Source organism: Columba livia, chromosome 3 (genome assembly GCF_036013475.1).
Source record: "Columba livia isolate bColLiv1 breed racing homer chromosome 3, bColLiv1.pat.W.v2, whole genome shotgun sequence".
NCBI classification, from domain to species: domain Eukaryota; kingdom Metazoa; phylum Chordata; class Aves; order Columbiformes; family Columbidae; genus Columba; species Columba livia.
Window position 1 is genome coordinate 104,944,807 of NC_088604.1, and position 19,266 is coordinate 104,964,072.

Here is a 19,266-nt window from a genome sequence, read left to right on the forward strand (position 1 = left end):
GCTGCCACTATACACCACTCCCTTTCTCTCCAGGTCTGCAGGCGGTATGCTGAATTTCACACAGTTCTGTAAGCTGTTAGACAAACAAAGCCTCATTTTCAGTATGTTTGTCTTATGGCAAGTCATGTATTATTCTCTTCCCCAATTCACTCTCCATATACTAGACTTCCTTAAGTGTCTGCAATGTCATATCCTTGGCATTTCTTTCTTCTCTCCAAGATAATAATGTTATTGTTTCCTCCCCATTTCATACCTTGTTTTTGGCCTGAACAGAACAAGATGTTGTGTGCAGTGTCTGGGCTGGAGCTACACGTGTGCTGACTTGACTGGCTGGTATGTGACTGCTCTGTGGCCTGGGCCTTGTCCCAATGAGTTTGTTTAAAAATTATTTTCTCCCTATTTTTCCCACAGTAGGAGGAGACAGATCCTTTTTTTTTTTCCCTCTCCTAATGGAGCTTTTCATATTATAGATGCTTGCACAAGATTTTTGTCTCTCATATGGTCTGCTCCCTTGCCAAATTTGACTGAAAATAACCAAGGGGTCAGAAACTCACAAAGTTTACAGAAATTAATTAAAAAAATAGGAGGCAGTTTAAATCCACAGTTGAAGTATAACACTATATCCGTTTTTAAACTCAGTTACTATGGTAAAAACATGATGCTGTTCAGCCCTCAAAATGGTGGCCTATAGTAAGTTTTTCCCTAGTTTCCTCTTCTAAATATTTTTATTGACCATTATATTGACTTTTCTCCTGCTTTGTTTACCAAACACTGCACTTGTACAACAGTTCATCTGCATAAAAGTGTGCATTTATTGGGAAATGTAAAAGGATGAGAGGGAACTAGTGTATCAGTATCCTGCAGCTTTATTATATTCTATATTTTTTTATAGTTAGAAGAGACTAATGTACTGAAATTAAAAAACAAAAAAGCCACTTTCAGATAGTGTCAACTCTCTACATATGCATGTGATGTTTCTTCTCGTATATGGAGCAGTCTTGAACTGCTGGCTAAGATGTTTGCTCTTGAAAAATAATATGGTATTAAATAGAAAAGTACTAAGTATTCTCTATTTTAGTACTTTGAAAGCCTTCAGCAAAGTTAAAAAAGCAAGTTTCCTGTAAAAGAAACAAACCAACAGAACTTAATAAAAGAGTCATTAGTCATTGCATCAGTTTTTGACAAGGTAAATGTTTGCATGCCTCCATTTGCCTAACTCATTAACTTCTGTCCATGAAGGAGCTTTTTTTTTTAAATCTAGAGCTCTACACAAATTTGTGATACCATGTTCCTTCTCTTCTAGTGTCAATTGTGATAAAGGATACAAAAGGCAGACTGAAGATTTATTAAATAACTTGGGTATTTATGAGATCTTTTGTTACAGAGAAGGGGACGGACACAAACTGTACAAGAAACCCTAGTAGTAATTTTTATCTTGGTGCCTATATACAAAGCGGGAAAATAGTGTTTGTATAGGCAAGTGCAAATATATTATTTCCTTCTGAATTATGACAGTAGCATATTATATTAGTTATTATTACTGCTGAGCAAAATTAAATAAATATTTATGCAAGGACAATGAGAGACTTTTTAGAAGAGGATATGCAAATAACAAATTTGAGAAAGCATGACCAATAAAGTCTATACAACTATCTTCCAAAGACTGAAGTAATCCCTAAGCATAGTTTCCAAAACTACAAAATGAAAGGTCGGAGTGTTGTGTACGTAGGGTCTGTTGACACTGGTGCACTCCCTGCCATCCCAAACAACATAATAAGTTGAGTAGAGAAATAGCATTGTTTGCGAACTGTGTTTATTTATATCCTCACCCACTGGACTTTGCCATAACGTGCAGTGGGTTACAGGCTGCTTGATGTAGGCTGAAAAATATTCTAGGAAACTAAAAATGCTTGCAGCTCGGTGATCCACCTTTACAACGGTTAGTTTCCGAATTCTCACAGCTCCCAGGAGAGGCTGCAGTCTGGTATTAGCAAGGTGCACTGCTGGGCACACAGGCAGGCTGTAGAGCTGGCTTGTAAGTTGGGGATAGTTGGGCCCATCCCCACAGAGTTTCATGAACTTTCCTAAAATCTCTGTCCTCCTTGTCTTACCAGTGACACGCAATGGCAGCTGTATGCAAGGGAGAGGGCGGCAGATAGAAAGCAGTATGTAGTGTTGGAGGCAGCACTTACCAGGTTATAGCATGTAAAAACTTTGTACGTGTAGGAAGTGGGGGTTTTTCCCTACTGACCCCTAAATGCACTGCAGAATCCTTACTAATTCAGGCACCTGCAAAGTGGAGTACTGCTGTGCCAAATTGATCTGAGTGACAAGAGTGCCTACAAGAAAGTTAAAAGGCCCTTTACAAGTTAACAGCCACATTTTCTGGTTTTGAATTCACATTAACTAAATGTTCTTATCTTGTTAATCTTAAGTTTCTGCTGCATTATACATACATACACACCAGTCTAACATAAAATTTTCAGGTAACATCCCCACCAACTCAAAAGCATTAGAGCTGTGACTGATAACACTTGAATATTAACTAATCTCTAGTGAACAAGGACTTTTTTTCTTTAGAGTGGTCAAAGGATATCCGTGTTCCTAACTGAAGAGCTGTTGTGACTTTTCTGTATATGCCATGCACAGGAAGGCAACAAAATTAATTAAGATCTGGATTAGCATCCCGCCTGTAACGTGCTTAACAATTACAGCCGTCTTCTCATTCCCATCCCTCCTTGCAGGCAAGGGACAAAGCAGGAGCGCTGTGTTAGCCCCAGCACGGTGCAGCAACCAAGCCCTGCTCAGCAAGACCTGTGCAGCTCAGCCAGCGCGTCCTGCTGCCCCAGAGGAAAAGATGGGGCAGGGAATACAGCAGCAGCTCGGAGGAAAGGTCATCGAGCCAGTGATGTTTTCTGCAAGAGATGTCACAACATAAATGTTTTTCCTGGGCTGCGGTCACCACACTAAGAGCATTAGCGGCTGGTTTAGGTGGTGGCTTTCAGTAAATGGGAGCCCGCAGCTCAGCAGAGCTGCCCTGAGCAAAGTGCTGCATGAAGAGGTGTCACCAGCCTAGGGGAGAGAGAAGGAAGCACTGCAGCATGCAGCAATTACAGACATCATTTTATCTCTTTTGAAGGTGGTAATGAGGTCCCTGGAGCCCACCTCCTCTCCAGCTGGTTGTACAGGACACTGTTTTTCCTTCTTGTTCTATCTTCTGCTTTATCTGTAGTCACTGTTATATTCAAAGACAGGCACTGCCAGCTATTCATCTCTATTTTGGGTTGACCTGGTATTATCACCTCTTGGCAAGGTTGCCTGACATTGTGAGTGCCTGTAGAAGGCTATGTATTTGCTAAATGATAATTATTTAGGCTGAATTTTCCTGCGTGAGTACTGCTGCAAGGAAGAAAGTATCAGAGCAGACAGGTTAGCCATTTCTGAAAATAAGCTTAGGAAAAGAACGCTTGTTCACACTGAAAATCCAACTGCCCTGCCAGAGCAATGTTATTTTTACAGCTGTTATGGAGATAAGAGGAAGATTTTGGTCAACTACAAAGCTGTTGAGGCTCTAGTGACCTTATGCTTTGCTTCTTACTTCCTAAGTCAAATGGAGGCAGATTGGACTTTCTCTTCTCCGTAAGAACTGCCTATTGTCCTTCAGTGAGTGCATTTGCAAAAGGGCTTTGAAAGTCCCTTCTGGAAAAGCTGTGCTAGTTCAGGGGTACAGGGCTGGGGTTTGGGTGGGGAAGTCTGGGGTGAGCACAGGCAGCCTAGGCTGACACCTGGCAGGAATGGGGCAGAGGTGGGGACACAAAAGCGTTCCCTGTGGAGGAACAGCCAGCACACAGCAACATCTTCAGATCAGGGTGGCCCTGGTGATAAAATGATGGTTTGGTGTGAAAACCTGAAGTATTCCTTATGTGGGCCTCTGAGGGCCTTTTGGAAAGCAACTATTGACACCAAGAAGTAGGAAAAGTGAGCACAATGATTCACCAAGGGGAAAGAAGAGAGAAGCTGGGTGAAGAATCTGGGCAAAGAGGTCCCAAAAGCACGCCACAGCTGGGGCCAGGGGTGGGCTGGGAGGAGGAGGAGGGGCAAGAGACGGGGTGGAAGATGCTGAGGTAACGTAGGGTGGAAAGGACAGAGAAAGCAATGGGACACAGATGAGGGGATGTTCCAAAGCGTCAAGGTGGACAAACCAGAAAAAGGGATAAGCATTTACACAATAAATCTTAAGGCATTTCTTCAGTTTTAAGATGTGTTTTGACCATAGGTGCTAAGGTGCAGACAGCAGAGTTAGGGTAGAAGTATCAGGATTTGGAGCTCACTGGAAAAAAAATAGTGGTTCAAGACAAAAAAAAAATAAATTAAAAACCAGCTTGATTTATCTGATGAAACCAGGGTTTCCCATTATTCTTAATAATCACTAAAAGAAAGATTGTTAGAATGTACCTGTACTGTTTCTATTCCTTTGTCTTTCCATCAGAAGGGAAAACAAAGTTAAAAAATGCATAGGATAGTGCAAGGAAAATCTGATGAAAAGTTTAAAAGTGTTTTGGGCACAGGGACCACCGTGTAGCCAGGGCTCAGGTTCCCTCCAAGCACCCTGGTGCAGACAGTGCCCCTTTGGTCCCTGAGCTGGGGACCCCAGTGTGTCAATGGTGGCCAGGTCATCATTTTTTTGGCCACTTGTCACGTTGCTCCCTGTGCTGCCTGGGAAGAGTGACCCCCCTGTAAGGACGGGGAGAACTGCTGTCCCCTTCCCAGAGGGGGCCCTTGGGGTCTGTGGACACCCGTGCGAGCAGAGGAGGGCCCGTCACCCCACCACGTCCTGCCTGCGGGCAGCCGGAGCAGGATGGCTCTGGCAGCCCACACCGCCGCTCGGCACGCAGCATACACTGCGCGCCCCGCTCCCGCTCCTGCTCCCGCTCCTGCTCCTGCTCCTGCTCGGGGGGCAAGTGCAGCCCGCTCCTCGGCGTGGCTGCCCGGGAGCCCTTCCCTCTGCCGGGAAGACCCTCGGCGGCTGCGTGCCCGTGTGGCGGCGGAGAGCGGCGCGCACACCGCGCTCGCGTCAGCACAGCTGAGCCGAGCCCAGCGAAAGGCAGCAAGCTAGCAAGCTCTCTTTATTTAACTCTTTCTCAGTTTACAGCTTTACAGATACAAGCCTGGACCGAGAGGTTACATAGGACTTTTTTTTCAAAGATTCTTATTCCACGCCCACCACACTCATTGTCTCTCACGCACATGTAGGGCGGTCTTCCAGCCCAACATTCACAACCCCGCACTCTTACTCCTCACAAACACATAATGCTGTGTAACCCGTCAAGGCCACTTTGATTTGACTGATCGCTGTGGTTCCATCATGTTAGCATTGGTCTTCTTTGGCTGTCCAGATGGTCATGTTAGTACTGATCTTTTATCATCCAGGTGGCTGGAGCCGTTCCCGCACGGCTGTGTGAAGGAGGGCTGCGCGCCTGGGCTCGGCAGGCGGTGGTACAAACACACACGGCTCCCGCACCGCTCGGGTCCCCGCGGGCGCTGCGGGGAGGGAGCAGCCCCCCTCGGCCCGGCGGGAGGCAGCCCCCGGGCCGCGCCCCCCCTCCCCGCCGTTGCCATGGCAGCGTACGGCGCGCGGGAAGGCCCAACCCGCGCCGCTCCCGCGAGGCAGCTGGTCCCTCGGTGTGGCGCGCCGTAGAGGGGCGGGGCGGGCGCGACGTACCGCTCACACCCCGCAGCGATTGGGTGCCGTCGCTTGGCGCGCGCGCGCGTCGGGCGGGCCGGTGCGCGCGCGGCGGCCCGTGTCGCGAGGCGGCAGCATGGCGGTGGAGCCGCCGCGGGACGCGCTGTGGCCGGAGGGCGCGGGGGCCGAGGTGGGGTTCGTGCGCGCCGTGCTCTCGCTGCCCGACAAGCCCGACACCACCGTGCGCTTCTTCGAGCGCGGCGACTACTACACGGTGCATGGGGCGGACGCGCAGCTGGCCGCCCGCGAGCTCTTCCGCACCCGCGCCGTCATCCGGCAGCTGGCGGGGACACCGGGTGCGTGTGGGGGGAGGCCGGGCTCGGGCCTGAGGGGCGGCGGGGCCAGCGCGGCTGCGGCGGGGGGAACGCGTTCTTCCCGGGGGCCTTGCTGCGGAGGGGCGGGTGGCCTCGGGCGGGCGGAGGGGAGCGGGCACGGAGGGGGCGGCAGGTGCTGGTGCGGCAGCCGCGTGTTCTCAGGGGTAAGGCCTGCGGGCTGTCGCTCGGCTCGGGACGCTGCCGGTCGTCGCGTTTCGTGGCTCCATCGGGCTTCAGTTCTCTGTGGCGGCGTGTTTCAAGGATGGGACCTTCTCAGGGCGTGAGGTGCCGCCGTTCCCCGCCCGCTGCGCGTCCCGGCAGCGCTGCTGTGGGTGCCGGGCACGGCAGAGGCCAGGGCGGCGGTACCGCTGCTGTGCCCGCTGCGGAGGACGCGGGAGCGGAGATACTAAAAGGTCTCTGGAGTTTAATGGGCGCTTTGATCCATTGCCGCTTCGAAACGAGCGTAACTGACTGCAGCTCCTTCTTCAGTGGGATGCATGTGACAGATGCGGGTGTGCAAACGTAGGAAGGTATCTACGGCAGAAATTGTGGGGCTGAGTGTGCCTTCTATTCGTGTGAGTTCACACTGCAGGACTGTCAGGTGTGGATAGTTACATGAACACAACATATTGTGTAGGCTGACAGCAGTTAATCACGTTTTTCCAGAGCACTGGTAGTTTGTGATAATGATTGCGTGACATTTTCTGTGATAAATGAGGACTGGGCTAATACAGTTCTATAGTGCAGGTGATAAGTAAACAATGGTAACCTAACATTTGACTGACAATGGCCTGCAGAAGTAAATCGGATATTTAATTATGAATTGCATAAGATTTTCTCTTCCATCCACCCCCTGTTGCTTTTGATTTATCTCTTGGTGTGAAACAGTGGAGCTTGCAGATGTTGGATGAAGAGCACCAAGATAAGTTATCTTGTCAGAAGAGGCAAACCTTAGTATTATCCTTAATCTCGAGGAACACAATGTTGCAAAGTTACTGGCTCATACTTTGCGAAATAAACTTGATTGGAGCCTGTTTGTCATGAATGATCTGTTGGGTTTTTTGGTGCACTGACATTAAAAAGAGCATGGCATTCTTTCAGACTTTTCACAAGTGATGAGCTAATATGTAAAAAACCCAAACCAACCAAACAACTAACAAACAGAAAACCCACAAAAAAAAACCACCCCCAAACCAGAAGGAGCCACAAACCAACCCAAACAAAACACCTCAAAACAAACAAACCTGAACTCGAAGCATTGCCCTCTCTCCTAGGCCACAAAATAAAAAACCAGAACTTATGGAGAAATTGTAGAGCTTGGTAGTTTCAGGTGTAGAATTTGATATGTGTTCCAGACTAGAAACACGTGAATCCGTATGTTTTTTTTAATTATGTTTGAAAGTGGTAATTTCACAGATTTAAGCCTGTTATGATCAGCTCTGGTTTTAAAACACTGCAAACCGTAGCATTTTCTAGCATATCCAACTAAAAGTCATCATAAAGCTACATTTTTGCTTTCAGGATGATTTTGAAGTGCATATAGCTTCAGCTGCCCCCCACTTTATGCAAGTGTGTTGTCTCATGTGAAAAGAAAGATAAATTGTGTTTTGTTGAGCAGTTCTGCACTGGGAAATAGAACCTGATTATGTGGAATTAGTTTTTCAGTTGCTTCCAAAAAAAGTCTTACTAGAGATCTGAGGAAAGAAAATGAAAAAATCCTATTTAAAATAAACCCATAAGTTCTTATGGGTATGGAAATTCACCGTTTAACATCCTTCACATAAAGAGAGGAAGATCCTCAAATGTGATGAAGGCATGACACTGAAAACAGGGATGTGATAATCCCTGTCTATTGCTTGTGCTTACTTTATATGTTATCTGTCTCTAACGTATCTGACACCAGTTGGAGTTAATTCCACTTGCTGGTATGGCAGAAAACTTAATATACCCACCCAAAACCCCAGTTTGTTTAGTAGTGGAATTATCTTGTTCTGTGAGTGGGCCGGTGCTGGAGGCGGGGAGGTAGAAGTGGTATATGCAGCTGCATGGAGTTAAATTTGTTTAACTGTATCATCTGCCTGCACCCCCCTGGGAGCAGAAGCAGGAAGTTTGTCAGTTAGGCACTTTTTAATTTAAGTGTTCATATAAACTTTTAAAGTTTATTGAGAATGCTTCAGTTTTACAGTATATATTGCAATAAAAGGGAAATGTCTTGGCACATGTTTCTTGCCATCTACTGAGTGTGACTAGGGTGATGGTCCATTCTGTCAACAGGTGTCTTGTCCAGGAAAGAAAAGATGTTATCTGGAAGAAAAACTTGCAGCTGGCTTCCACCACTCGTTAAATTAAAACGTGTGAAAGATTAATTAGAAAAATAAATCAAGAGTGTTATAAAGAAAGAGAAAGGGTGAAAGGAATGTATCTTTTAATATACATGTATACCTAGTTTTAGTGAAATTTTGACATGAACATTGCTTTCATTTGTAGATGGTGTATGCTTTCATCATTCTTGATCAGTTAATCCATTGAGTGTTGTGTTTTTGTGGTGTCACATGGATTTTACATGCTTGCTCTGTCAATATCAGAATAATGTCCTTCCTGAAGGCTGTTAACTCTGTTTCTTGGGGATTTCAGTTACAGAAAATAAACCTTATGAACATATTTGGATAACTGATAATTTTTTTCCTTTTTTTTTTTTTTGTAGGAACTCAGAAACTTGAGAGTGTTGTGTTTAGTAAAATGAACTTTGAATCTTTTGTGAGAGATCTGCTTCTGGTTCGTCATTACAGAGTTGAAGTTTACAAGAACAAAGCAGGGAGTAAATCTATCAAAGAAAATGACTGGTATTTAGCATACAAGGTACACATTTTCTACCTTTCTTTATAATTGCGTGATGAAAGAAAAAATCCCCAGTTCTTTCCTGAGTTCCTCAGCTTGGAATTTGGGGATTTTCAGGGACTGACATTGGGGGTGTGATGGTAAATCATGCGGTCTGTTACATATCCCTGTATCTTCTACTGCTGTAAGAGCTTGTCCTGTATCTTTGCCACAGGTTGAGAAATTAAGGAAGCCTGAGGTATAGGAGATATGTAAAATTTTAATGGTTAAAAGAACAGAACAGTTTTGTGTTTTATATTAGTGGACTGTTCATTACTTGGTTTTATCTGTTATTATCCTTTAAAAAAAAATAGTATGCATGTGCACACACACTCTTTAAAATACGTTTCTTTTCTAAATAGGGTTCTCCAGGAAATCTCGCCCAGTTTGAGGAAGTTCTCTTTGCCAACAATGATATGTCATCGGCCATTGGGGTTGTGGGGGTTAAACTGTCTACTACTGATGGACAAAGAGTTGTAGGAGTGGGATATGTTGACACTACGCTGAGAAAACTGAGCGTCTGTGAGTTTCCAGATAACGATCAGTTCTCAAACCTTGAAGCTCTGCTGGTTCAACTAGGACCGAAGGAATGTGTACTACCAGGAGGAGAGACTGCAGGAGAGATGGGAAAACTACGACAAGTAAGGGAACCATTGCAGCTTACAGTTAGAAAAAACTATCTAAAAAGCTGTAGTCTAGCCTATTAGCTGGGCTCCATGATTTATGGAGAAATGGACGAGCAATATGTTAATTTGAAGAAGTGTTGATTTATTCATATAAAATATATTATTTCTCTCTTGGCTCATTTATATTTTAATCAGGAGAAGTTGTTCTAAGGGTAAAATCTTGTCTGTCATTCTCTCTGCAACCTAGCAGTAACCCAATATCTCTTCAGGGTTTGCTTTGTTGTGATGAACGTCTGTCCCCTGAATATTGAAAGTAATTGATAACTTTGTTTATGGACAACAGGTCATTCAGCGAGGAGGAATCCTAATTACAGACAGGAAGAAGGCGGATTTCACAACTAAAGATATTGTTCAGGATCTCAATCGCTTGTTGAAATCAAAAAAAGAAGAACAAATCAACAGTGCAGCATTGCCAGAGATGGAAAAACAGGTGAGGGCAGAGAGCAGAACAATGTTTAGTGTGCTGCTGTTGTGAGCTAGTCTCCTTTCTCCTCGTTGGTCCTGTTGTATGCTAGATTCCCATACTTCTAGTGAAGTATATTGTACAACCAATAGTATATTAAGCTATGTTCTTGCTAAAGTGCTTACCAGTCCTGCTTAGTTTGAGACTGTGTCAAATTTGGATTCCAGGGTCCTGGAAAAAAATGAGAAGACCCTGCACTTAACCTCTTTAAAGTAGTAAATTCTGGTAAACAAATAGACTATGCACAAGAGGTACTTCCTGTTTGTAATCTATCTAGCCTAAGGACTGAAATACAAAACTTTGATTAGTTTGCATGACAGGAGAATTGCTATTTGAAAACAAAATAATGTTTATGATAATATTTTTGTGTTTTGTATCATCTTAAGACTCAAGCATATGATTTAGTGCCTGCATGTCAGCTGATCATGTTTGTTCTCTTAGCTGCAAACAAAAGGTTAATTTGCTTGAGATGAACATGTTTTAATGTGTTTTGAAATGCCCTTCAGTGCTGATGCTCACTGCAAGTTTAAAGTACAGAGTTATTCTCACTTAATGTGTGATTTCATAACAGGTTAAAATTGTTTGGAGTGTTGCGGCTGAACAAGTCAGTCATGCTGCTCCCTCTTTTATGCTGGCACTAGTGTTTGTAAGGCCATGCGGTGAGTCAGAACAGATCCTTGTTCTGGCTGAAAACTAACCCTGAAACCATGGCCTGAGATGATCCATGATATCTCATTTATCTGCAGTAACTTGTTTGTGATCCTGAGCCAGAAACATCCTGATAACAGCTTTGGAAAGCTGGTGAGACGTGTATTTCACAGTTTGTTTATCAGATTATGCAGATGTCTAGTTCATTGTTCTTGCACCTACCTAGAAAGACACTGCAGTGCCATAGGATGTTCTTGTGAAAATGAAGTCTTGTCAAACAGGATGAGTCTGTCAGGGCCCTGCTGGAATTGACATGGATCAAAGTCTTCCCCAATTGTAATTTTCCAGGGGTATTTATCAAATACTCCCCAGTTCAGTAGTGTTTCTAATGAGAATATGGTGGTTTTTGTTTTCTGTTTTAAACTTCAGGTTGCTGTTTCATCTTTGTCAGCCATTATCAAGTTTTTAGAATTGCTGTCAGATGAGTCTAATTTTGGACAATTTGAACTGACTACTTTTGATCTTAGTCAATATATGGTTCTAGATAACGCAGCTGTTCAAGCCCTCAACCTCTTCCAGGTAAGAAATGTACACTTGAATTGGTGTTTTTCAGTATACTTACTTAGCTGCTTCACAAGTAGCTCGGTTGCCTAATCACAACTCGGCATATCCTGCTTAATGGCAACTTCTACATTTTAGCTTTGCTTTCAGCTGCTCCTGTACAGTGTGTTTTAAACTCTGTTAGCCACTGTTGCCACCTTTTTTGGTTCTGTTTTTTGCTAGCTTTCTTTGAATGTAGAAGAGAAGATCAACAAGGAGGTAGGAAGTTACCACAAACAGGTGTCTGTGTCAAATGCAGATATGGGAAGAGCCTTAGAAGTACCTCATGGTTGTAGGTGCTGAGGAACCTGGCTGAGCAGTGTGGGGAACGATGCTGTGTCTTTTTTAGTCAGTTTTAGAGACGTTCACATCTGCAGTGGCAGGAGCAGACTTGGGGTGTGGTGGTAGAGTTCTGTAATTTCGTGGTATGATGGGGAGCTCAAAAGCAGAGTTGCTTCATACAGTAGTGCTGGTTTTGGGAAAGGGAATAGAAGCCTGAATTTGGTAGTATTTGGGGGAACAGGAGGCAAATGGCAGGAGCACTGCTGGTGGGGGTGGACAAATCCAAGCAGGTTACCTGTCTCCTCCATACTTTCCACCATGTCTCATTTTCTTCTTTGCCATTTTTTATGGTTGTGGGAAAATGGACAAAGTGCTATGTTTTATCCGCTTTTTCTGTTGTTTTCATTGTGTAAGCTCTGCTTAATGATCTTTGCTTGGAGCTAATCCACTTTTATAGGAAGAAATCACAGTATGGTCCCCTGTTTATCTTAGAGGGATATCTAGAAGTAAAAAAGAGCATATATTCAGCATCTGAGCTGGTTAACTCCAAAGAGAGAGGTGTTCTGATTTTTTTTTTTTTCTTTGCGGTATTTCCTGATTCTGTGCCACTGTCTAGGGAATGAAGCAAAAATTCTATGTCTTCTCAAGCTTTATGGAGATGATCTAGGAAGTTTATCTACATCCCTGTATAAATCCTTGCAGGTGTTATGAATTTTGTGATAGGAAATACATTGCCATGCCTGTCTTTAGGGGCTGTCGTGAGCCTTGGAACAAAGGGTTTGCTCTGTAGCAGGAAGCTGCGTCGTTGCCTGTGTGACAAGCTGTCTGTGGGGAGGAAATTACAAAATATTTTGTAATTTGAGCTGCTCTGTGAGGTATGTAGGTAGAGTTCATATGGTGGAGCAGATGCAGTTGATTATATGAAACTGTAGCCTTCCAACTTGGATGTGCTCAAGTAGGTTGTTCATGTGTAGTGTGTGTACTCTGTGACACTTTCTTGGATTCAGAACTTTTTCGTATGTAATACTGTTCAGAACACTGAAAATAGGCACATCCACTTTAGAGATTAGATCTTCCAGGGATTTTATGTGTCAAGATACCTTATCACTGTTGTGGTGACACTGGTTCTACATCACAGTTGTTTACAGGCATCCAGACCCACTCCTAATTAAAAGCTTGCCTGCTGTTTTATTTTTAGGTGTTCTTGGGTAGGGAGGTTTGAGATTTTAATTTCAAAGTTAAGAGCTGAAACGAACTTGTTAGCTCTTTTTCAATGTTATATAAAATTTTACTTCCTGGCTGTTTGTGCACAAATTGAACAAAACACCAAGAAAAAATGTCCAAAAGGCTGTCTTGAGTCCAGTTAATATTAAACCTAAATTATAGATAATAAGCTATAATCTCAACAGAGTAAGTTTAGAAGTGTTTATAGTATACTACAAGGATGACCTGGGGAAGCTTGAGAGAATTTGTGTAACTGTGTTCTCTCTCATGGCCTCATCTTCTTGTGTTCTGTCCCCAGCACCCCTCAGAGATCTCCAGCCAAACCCTTGAACCCAAGTCTTGTTTCTTGCTGCTTTTTTTGATAGACAGGACCCCTATTTTTTGACATTACAAAAGGCAAACTAGCAAATATCTAGGCATATTTCCGCTTTCTGTTCAAAGGGCAAGCTGCCCAGTGATTAGGTATGTTTCTGACTTTCCTGTTCAGTCAGCTGGTTTCAAAATGGACAAACCTTTTCCTTGTTCGCCATGTTCCAGGGAACAGAGCTTAAGTGTTTTAATGCCTTGCTCTTTCATTGTCTTTTTGATGTGTGCCTAGTTGAATACAGAAAAAAACACTGATCTGTTCCTAGGTAACGAAGTTGGGTGTCATTCAGTGGGTGTCAATAAACTTCACTAACTCTTTTTTTTTCTTTTTTCCAGAGTTCTGTGGAAAATGCTAACACTGCACAGTCTCTAGCTGGTTTACTAAATAAATGCAGAACCCCTCAAGGACAGAGACTAGTGAATCAGTGGATCAAACAACCGCTTATGGACAAAAATAGAATTGAAGAAAGGTAACAGTATGATGTGTTTGACAGACATACACATTAGTAACTGTTTTAGATAAGGCTCTTTCTTAAGCACAAAATGCTACGACCAAGAAATAATGGTGGTTGGAGGTTTTTGTGTGCTGTCCTGTAACACACTGAAGTTAAACAGAGCAGAAAACGTTTTTCCCTGAGATGCAAATTGATAGGTTACCATTAGATTAAATGCTTTTTACAATTATCATGTTTTAAAGAGGAGAGGTACGATATGTTTAGGTGGTCAAATAATTCGTGTTACAGGCTAAGGCAATGTAGCAGCCACTTCTTAACTATTATTCATATTACTGATACTGCAAATGCTCAGTCTGTGTAATAACATTTTGATGTTATTCCCTGTTTGCCAATTAAAAAACGCAACAAAAAAACCAACCAACCAAAAAACCCCCAAACCAAACTAATTAAAAAGCCCAACAAAACACCCAGTTAAGTGACCTCTTCCTATTTCCAGAAAAAAACTGCCTTGATCATAGTGAGGCACTCTTGCCATATGTTGCCTGGATATTGTGGCCCAAATATGAATGGTCTTTTTCTTCCTTACTTTTTGGTACTACTGCCTGTCACCAGGTGTAGCAGTGCATGTGGCATGTCACCATGCATACCAGTAGGGAGCAGTATCCATTGAGAGGTGGGCAGGGAAAAATTTAATGAAATATAACAAGGGAAAGTATAGAGTCTTGCATCTGGGCAGGAACAGCCCCAGGTTCCAGTATAGGTTGGGGAATGACCTGTTGGAGAGCAGTGTAGGGGAAAGGGACCTGGGGGTCCTGGTGGACAGCAGGATGACCATGAGCCAGCACTGTGCCCTTGTGGCCAGGAAGGCCAATGGCATCCTGGGGTGTATTACAAGGGGGGTGGTCAGTAGGTCGAGAGAGGTTCTCCTTCCCCTCTACTCTGCCCTGGTGAGACCACATCTGGAATATTGCGCCCAGTTCTGGGCCCCTCAGTTCCAGAAGGACAGGGAACTGCTGGAGAGAGTCCAGCGCAGGGCAACAAAGATGGCGGAGTGGAGCATCCCCCTTATGAGGAAAGGCTGAGTGAGCTGGGGCTCTTTAGCCTGGAGAAGAGGAGACTGAGGGGCGACCTCATTAATGTTTATAAATTTATAAAGGGTGAGTGTCAGGAGGAGGAGGCCAGGCTCTTCTCGGTGACAGCCAATGATAAGACAAAGGGCAATGGGTGCAAACTGGAACACAGGAGGTTCCACTTAAATATGAAAAGAAACTTCTTCACGGTGAGGGTGACGGCACACTGGAACAGGCTGCCCAGGGAGGCTGTGGAATCTCCTCTGGAGACATTCAGAATCGAGCTGGACACCTTCCTGTGTAACCTCATCTGGGTGTTCCTGCTCCGGCAGGGGGATTGACCTAGACGATCTTTCGAGGTCCCTTCCAATCCCTGACATTCTGTGATTCTGTGAGGTGAAGCCTTAGAGAATCTGGGAAATCTCTGAGAGTGTACAGATAATTCCCAGACCTTCAGAAAGGAAAACTGCAATGTCCGTATTTCTACAGAGGATGTGTGTCTTTATCTCTTGTGTTCACCATGCAAACAAAAGTTATGCTTTTTTTAAACTTGTGCTAAATATAGCTATATTCTTATCATCTGAAACCAAACTTCATGTGACTCAAGTGAACAGCAGGTTAATGCGTTACCAAATGTATGTTAATATGTATCTTCACAAAGCAGAAGAGGCCAGAAAACTGAATTTAATTTTGATAACCTTCTATAAGGCTGGTACTTCAGATAAGTCATTGCAGGTATGTCTGTATATGATGTTGAGCTTAAGCATGGATCATTACTACCAAAAAAGAAATTTTGGCCAGGACACATGGACATTTAAAGAAGTTATGCAAGGAGTAGTTTTCTCTCTAGATTTGTGGAGATCTGAGTAATTCTGCTTCTCTTCAACAAATTTTTCTACTTTCTCTAATTGCTTGCAAAATGGTACTTAGTAACTTGATCAGAGCACACCTAGAAATGTTATTAATGTGGCACTGAAATAGTTGTCCCCAAGTTTATTGAATGCTACATCTTATGTGTGTTAAAAGAGCTTTCATTGTTAGTTCTTTCATCATTATATGCCCAGGATCGCCTATTTCTGTCAGGTTTGGATCCTAAGATCCAAACATTGGAAATTTTAATTTTCGTATCAGACTTGTTTGCTCGTTACTGTGCATCAGGAATCCTGCAAGTTTGGAAGATAGATAGCGTTTTCTTTATAAAGCTGTGGTTAAATTATAGGCAGAAAGCGTAACTTGACCTGGCTTGCAGAGCTTATGAGGCTTGTGTTGCCATTTTGTATGGCTGATGTTGACTGCATTTAAGATAAGCTGTATTTAAAGGAGGAGGGGAGTAATTCAGTCAAGTGAAGCTTGTAAAGGTTGGTATGTTGACGTGTTATGAGGTTGAAAGAGGTCCGTTGATAACCTCTGGTATCCTGCACAGCCACAGAATCATCAGGGTTGCAATTTGTTAAAAGTAGTTTGTTTGTTTTAATTTGTGCTTCTAGACACTGAAATACTACAGTGTGACTATAGTCATGCTCTTCAGTTTATTCCGCAGCATAGCTAAGCCTGTCTTAATGCATCTTGCTTTCAAGTACTGTTTTGGTGAATGTAATTCTTTGGTTTGGGGATGAAAGTAATGTGTTTTACTTGTAAAACCTTGGTGTCCCATCTTCCCAATTTTAATGCTGTTCAAAGCATGTAGAACTGTTCTTTTTTTAATCCAAGGAACAAGCTTAATAAGGCAAGCTGTTAGTGGGACTGATGAGATGTACTGACAAATTCAAATATCTTTGGAAAGATAGGTGGTCACCAAGTTGTTTTCTTCGTGTTCTGCTGTATATTGCGGGCGTTTTAAGAATTACAAACCGTAATTTAGACAATATGGATAGTTTGAGAAGGAAATATCTAGACTTCTGTTCCTTTACTATTCACAGAAAAGCAGTGCTTCCTTTGTTGTCAAGGTGAGTTACTGATTTTATTTTTTAGCTTGAAGTGTGCCACATTAAAGCACCCTGTTCAACACCAGCCAGTGCAAACCTCTTATCAAACTGGGCTAAACCATCCAGATTGGAATTATGTTAGGTGACAGTGTTTTGGAGTAAGCCTGTTTTTTGCTTATTCAGGAGGTATTTTAACTTTTATTCCAGTAGGATAATAGAATGAATGTCTGAAATATAGTTACACTCTTGCAACTCTCTGCTAAGACCTGTAGGTGGTGCAAGTCATCTTTTGGAGCTAAATGGATCATCTTTTAGTAGTTTGTAGCCTGCAATGTCTTAACCGTTATGGATAAATAGAACACAATGTTATGTCAGTAGTTCATATTAACCATAGATAAAGCAACAATTCAAATTAATGTGCATAGTGCATATGCTTTAGATAAAATAAGGTTTATCTACTGGAACAGGTCCTAATAAGAACTAAGAAAACAGGGGTTTCCTGATACTTGTCTGTCTTGAAAGACATGGGCTTCTGTCCATGTCTGGCTGGTCTTCCTTGAATAAAAAAATAATTATAAATATACAAGATACAACCCTACTTTTCCCATGTGGTATGTTGAGAAGGCAAGTACATAAGGGTCTTGTTCCTCACCTTATAGTCAGTAGATTTCTGAAATTAGAATGTAGTTGCAGAGACAGGAAGTGCAAATACATCTATTAATTGCATAACATTATTAACTGTAATACAGCAAGCAGCTTCAGTAGGTAATATTTGTTTTTCCAATACTGGAAAGTCTGAGAAATGTGGCAGAATGTGAAACAGTGGTTATGCCCTGAAAATGGAATTAAGGGAAGTCATGCTGAATTTTTTTTTTCTATTTTTTGGGGGGGAAACTCTGATACTTGTGTACAGCACAAATTTGAAATTCCAGCTGACTTTTTTAGTCTTCTGTGCATAGTCTGGCCAAACCTCTTATACGTCTATGGCCTGTAGTAGAAAAGGTGCAGTGCAGACATCTCAGTTCCAGAGGAGTTGCAGGTTGTTCTCTAACGTCACTTGTTCTGATTCGAGCCTGTTTTGAGCTTTTCTCTTGCATTCCTGAATATGATACTGCATGGGGGCCAAATTGTAGAAACCAGTTCTGTCTCTGGCGGAGTCAGAAAGTAACAGATTTTTAGGAACCTTGAGATGATCAATGGCTAGCAGGGAAAAATTTCCAAGTTTGTAGAACATTCTCATGAATCAGTCTTGAGTGACAATTAAAGTAGCAGCTTGTTTAAAAATGAAAAAAAAAAAAGCAACTTGTTGCTAGCTAGTGTAGGCAGACTTGAATGCCTTTACAGTGCTTTATTTAGTAATCAGTTAACCTAACATATGCTTTCTCTATCAGATAAATGGAGGGACAGAGCAGGGTAATGCATATGGGATAGCTCAGAAGCTGTCCATTGGGGGCTCATCTCAGGTGCACACAAATACACAGCATGGATGGGAAGCATCTGGATGAAATTCCAAGTCTGTGCAGTGCAGGCCTCTGATCTCCCTTGGATCGTGGAAATGTGATCACGCAGCTGGGGTGCTGTAGTTTATGCTCCTTAAAAAGGAAGGGAAGATGGGCACGGTTGTGCTTCTGCAAAGGTATGGCTGGAAGGCCCAGAGCTCTGCTGTGAAGGGAACATCAAGAGCTTGTGGGTCAGGATTATGGGGACAGCAAGGGAAAGTGGGGCATTATGGCGAGCATCTGCAGCACACCTGCCCCATCAAGATGAAGAGGTGGTCAAAGCCACCTCGAGACAACAAGAACCACCATGATAATAGGCTGTGGCTCTCTTGGAGGACTTGAGCCACCCTGGCACTTGCTGGAGTGAAGCACAATACTTGCACTTTGCACATGCTGGCAGACGAGTCATCAGCGTGTCCCTGCAGTAGCAAAGGGTGACCACACACTGGGCTCCACTGGGAAGAGCAGATTGAGGAACATGATTGTTCATATCTGCTTGGTAGCCATGAAGCTGCATCTGGAGTCCTGTATCAAGCATGGGGCTTGGCAGTGCAGGTAGATGGACAAACAGGAGCCAGTCCAGGAGAAAGTCACTGAGCAGGACTGTGGGCTGCAGCATGTAGTGCATGAGGCTGAGGGAGCTGGGTTTGTAGCCTGGAGAGGACTAATGGACCCACCTGGGTGCTGTTTTCAGCTGCCTGTGGGTGGAAGTCAGAAGGTGGAACCAGGTGCTTCTTGCAAGGGCACAGCAAAAGCATGAGGCAAGACAGATACCAGCTTCACCAAAGGACTCTCCAGCTGGATATAAAGAAAAAAAAAAACCTTCACCATGAGGATGTTCAGTCCCTGGAATGTGTACTCAGAGACATGGAGGGATCTCTGTTCTTGTTCAGTGTTCGACTGAAATTAGCCTTTTTTTTGAGCAAGGGCTAGAACCTAGAAGGCTTGAGTTCCCTTCCAATGTAAAGTGTTCTCTGATAGGTTTGCAGTATTTCTGTGTTCTTTTCCAACCTGCAACTGTCCCTGCAAAGCAGTGCAGATGAGCTTTGTTGCTTCTGTCATTGTGGTGAACAGCTCTGGAAAGACCTTCTGTACGCTTCCAAGTACAGGTCAG

General features: G+C 43.5%; 1 protein-coding gene across 1 annotated transcript in view; it reads left to right on the plus strand.

The window, feature by feature from the left end:
- The first annotated feature begins 5,772 nt into the window (after positions 1 to 5,772).
- The window catches only part of MSH2 (mutS homolog 2), a 55,729-nt gene continuing 42,235 nt past the window's right edge, over positions 5,773 to 19,266 (plus strand). The window contains exons 1-6 of the mRNA XM_065058742.1: positions 5,773 to 6,039; positions 8,762 to 8,916; positions 9,297 to 9,575; positions 9,904 to 10,050; positions 11,161 to 11,310; positions 13,540 to 13,673. Of these exons, the coding sequence (XP_064914814.1) occupies positions 5,820 to 6,039; positions 8,762 to 8,916; positions 9,297 to 9,575; positions 9,904 to 10,050; positions 11,161 to 11,310; positions 13,540 to 13,673 (1,085 nt within the window). The 5' untranslated portion in view covers positions 5,773 to 5,819. The remainder of the gene's footprint in view (positions 6,040 to 8,761; positions 8,917 to 9,296; positions 9,576 to 9,903; positions 10,051 to 11,160; positions 11,311 to 13,539; positions 13,674 to 19,266) is intronic.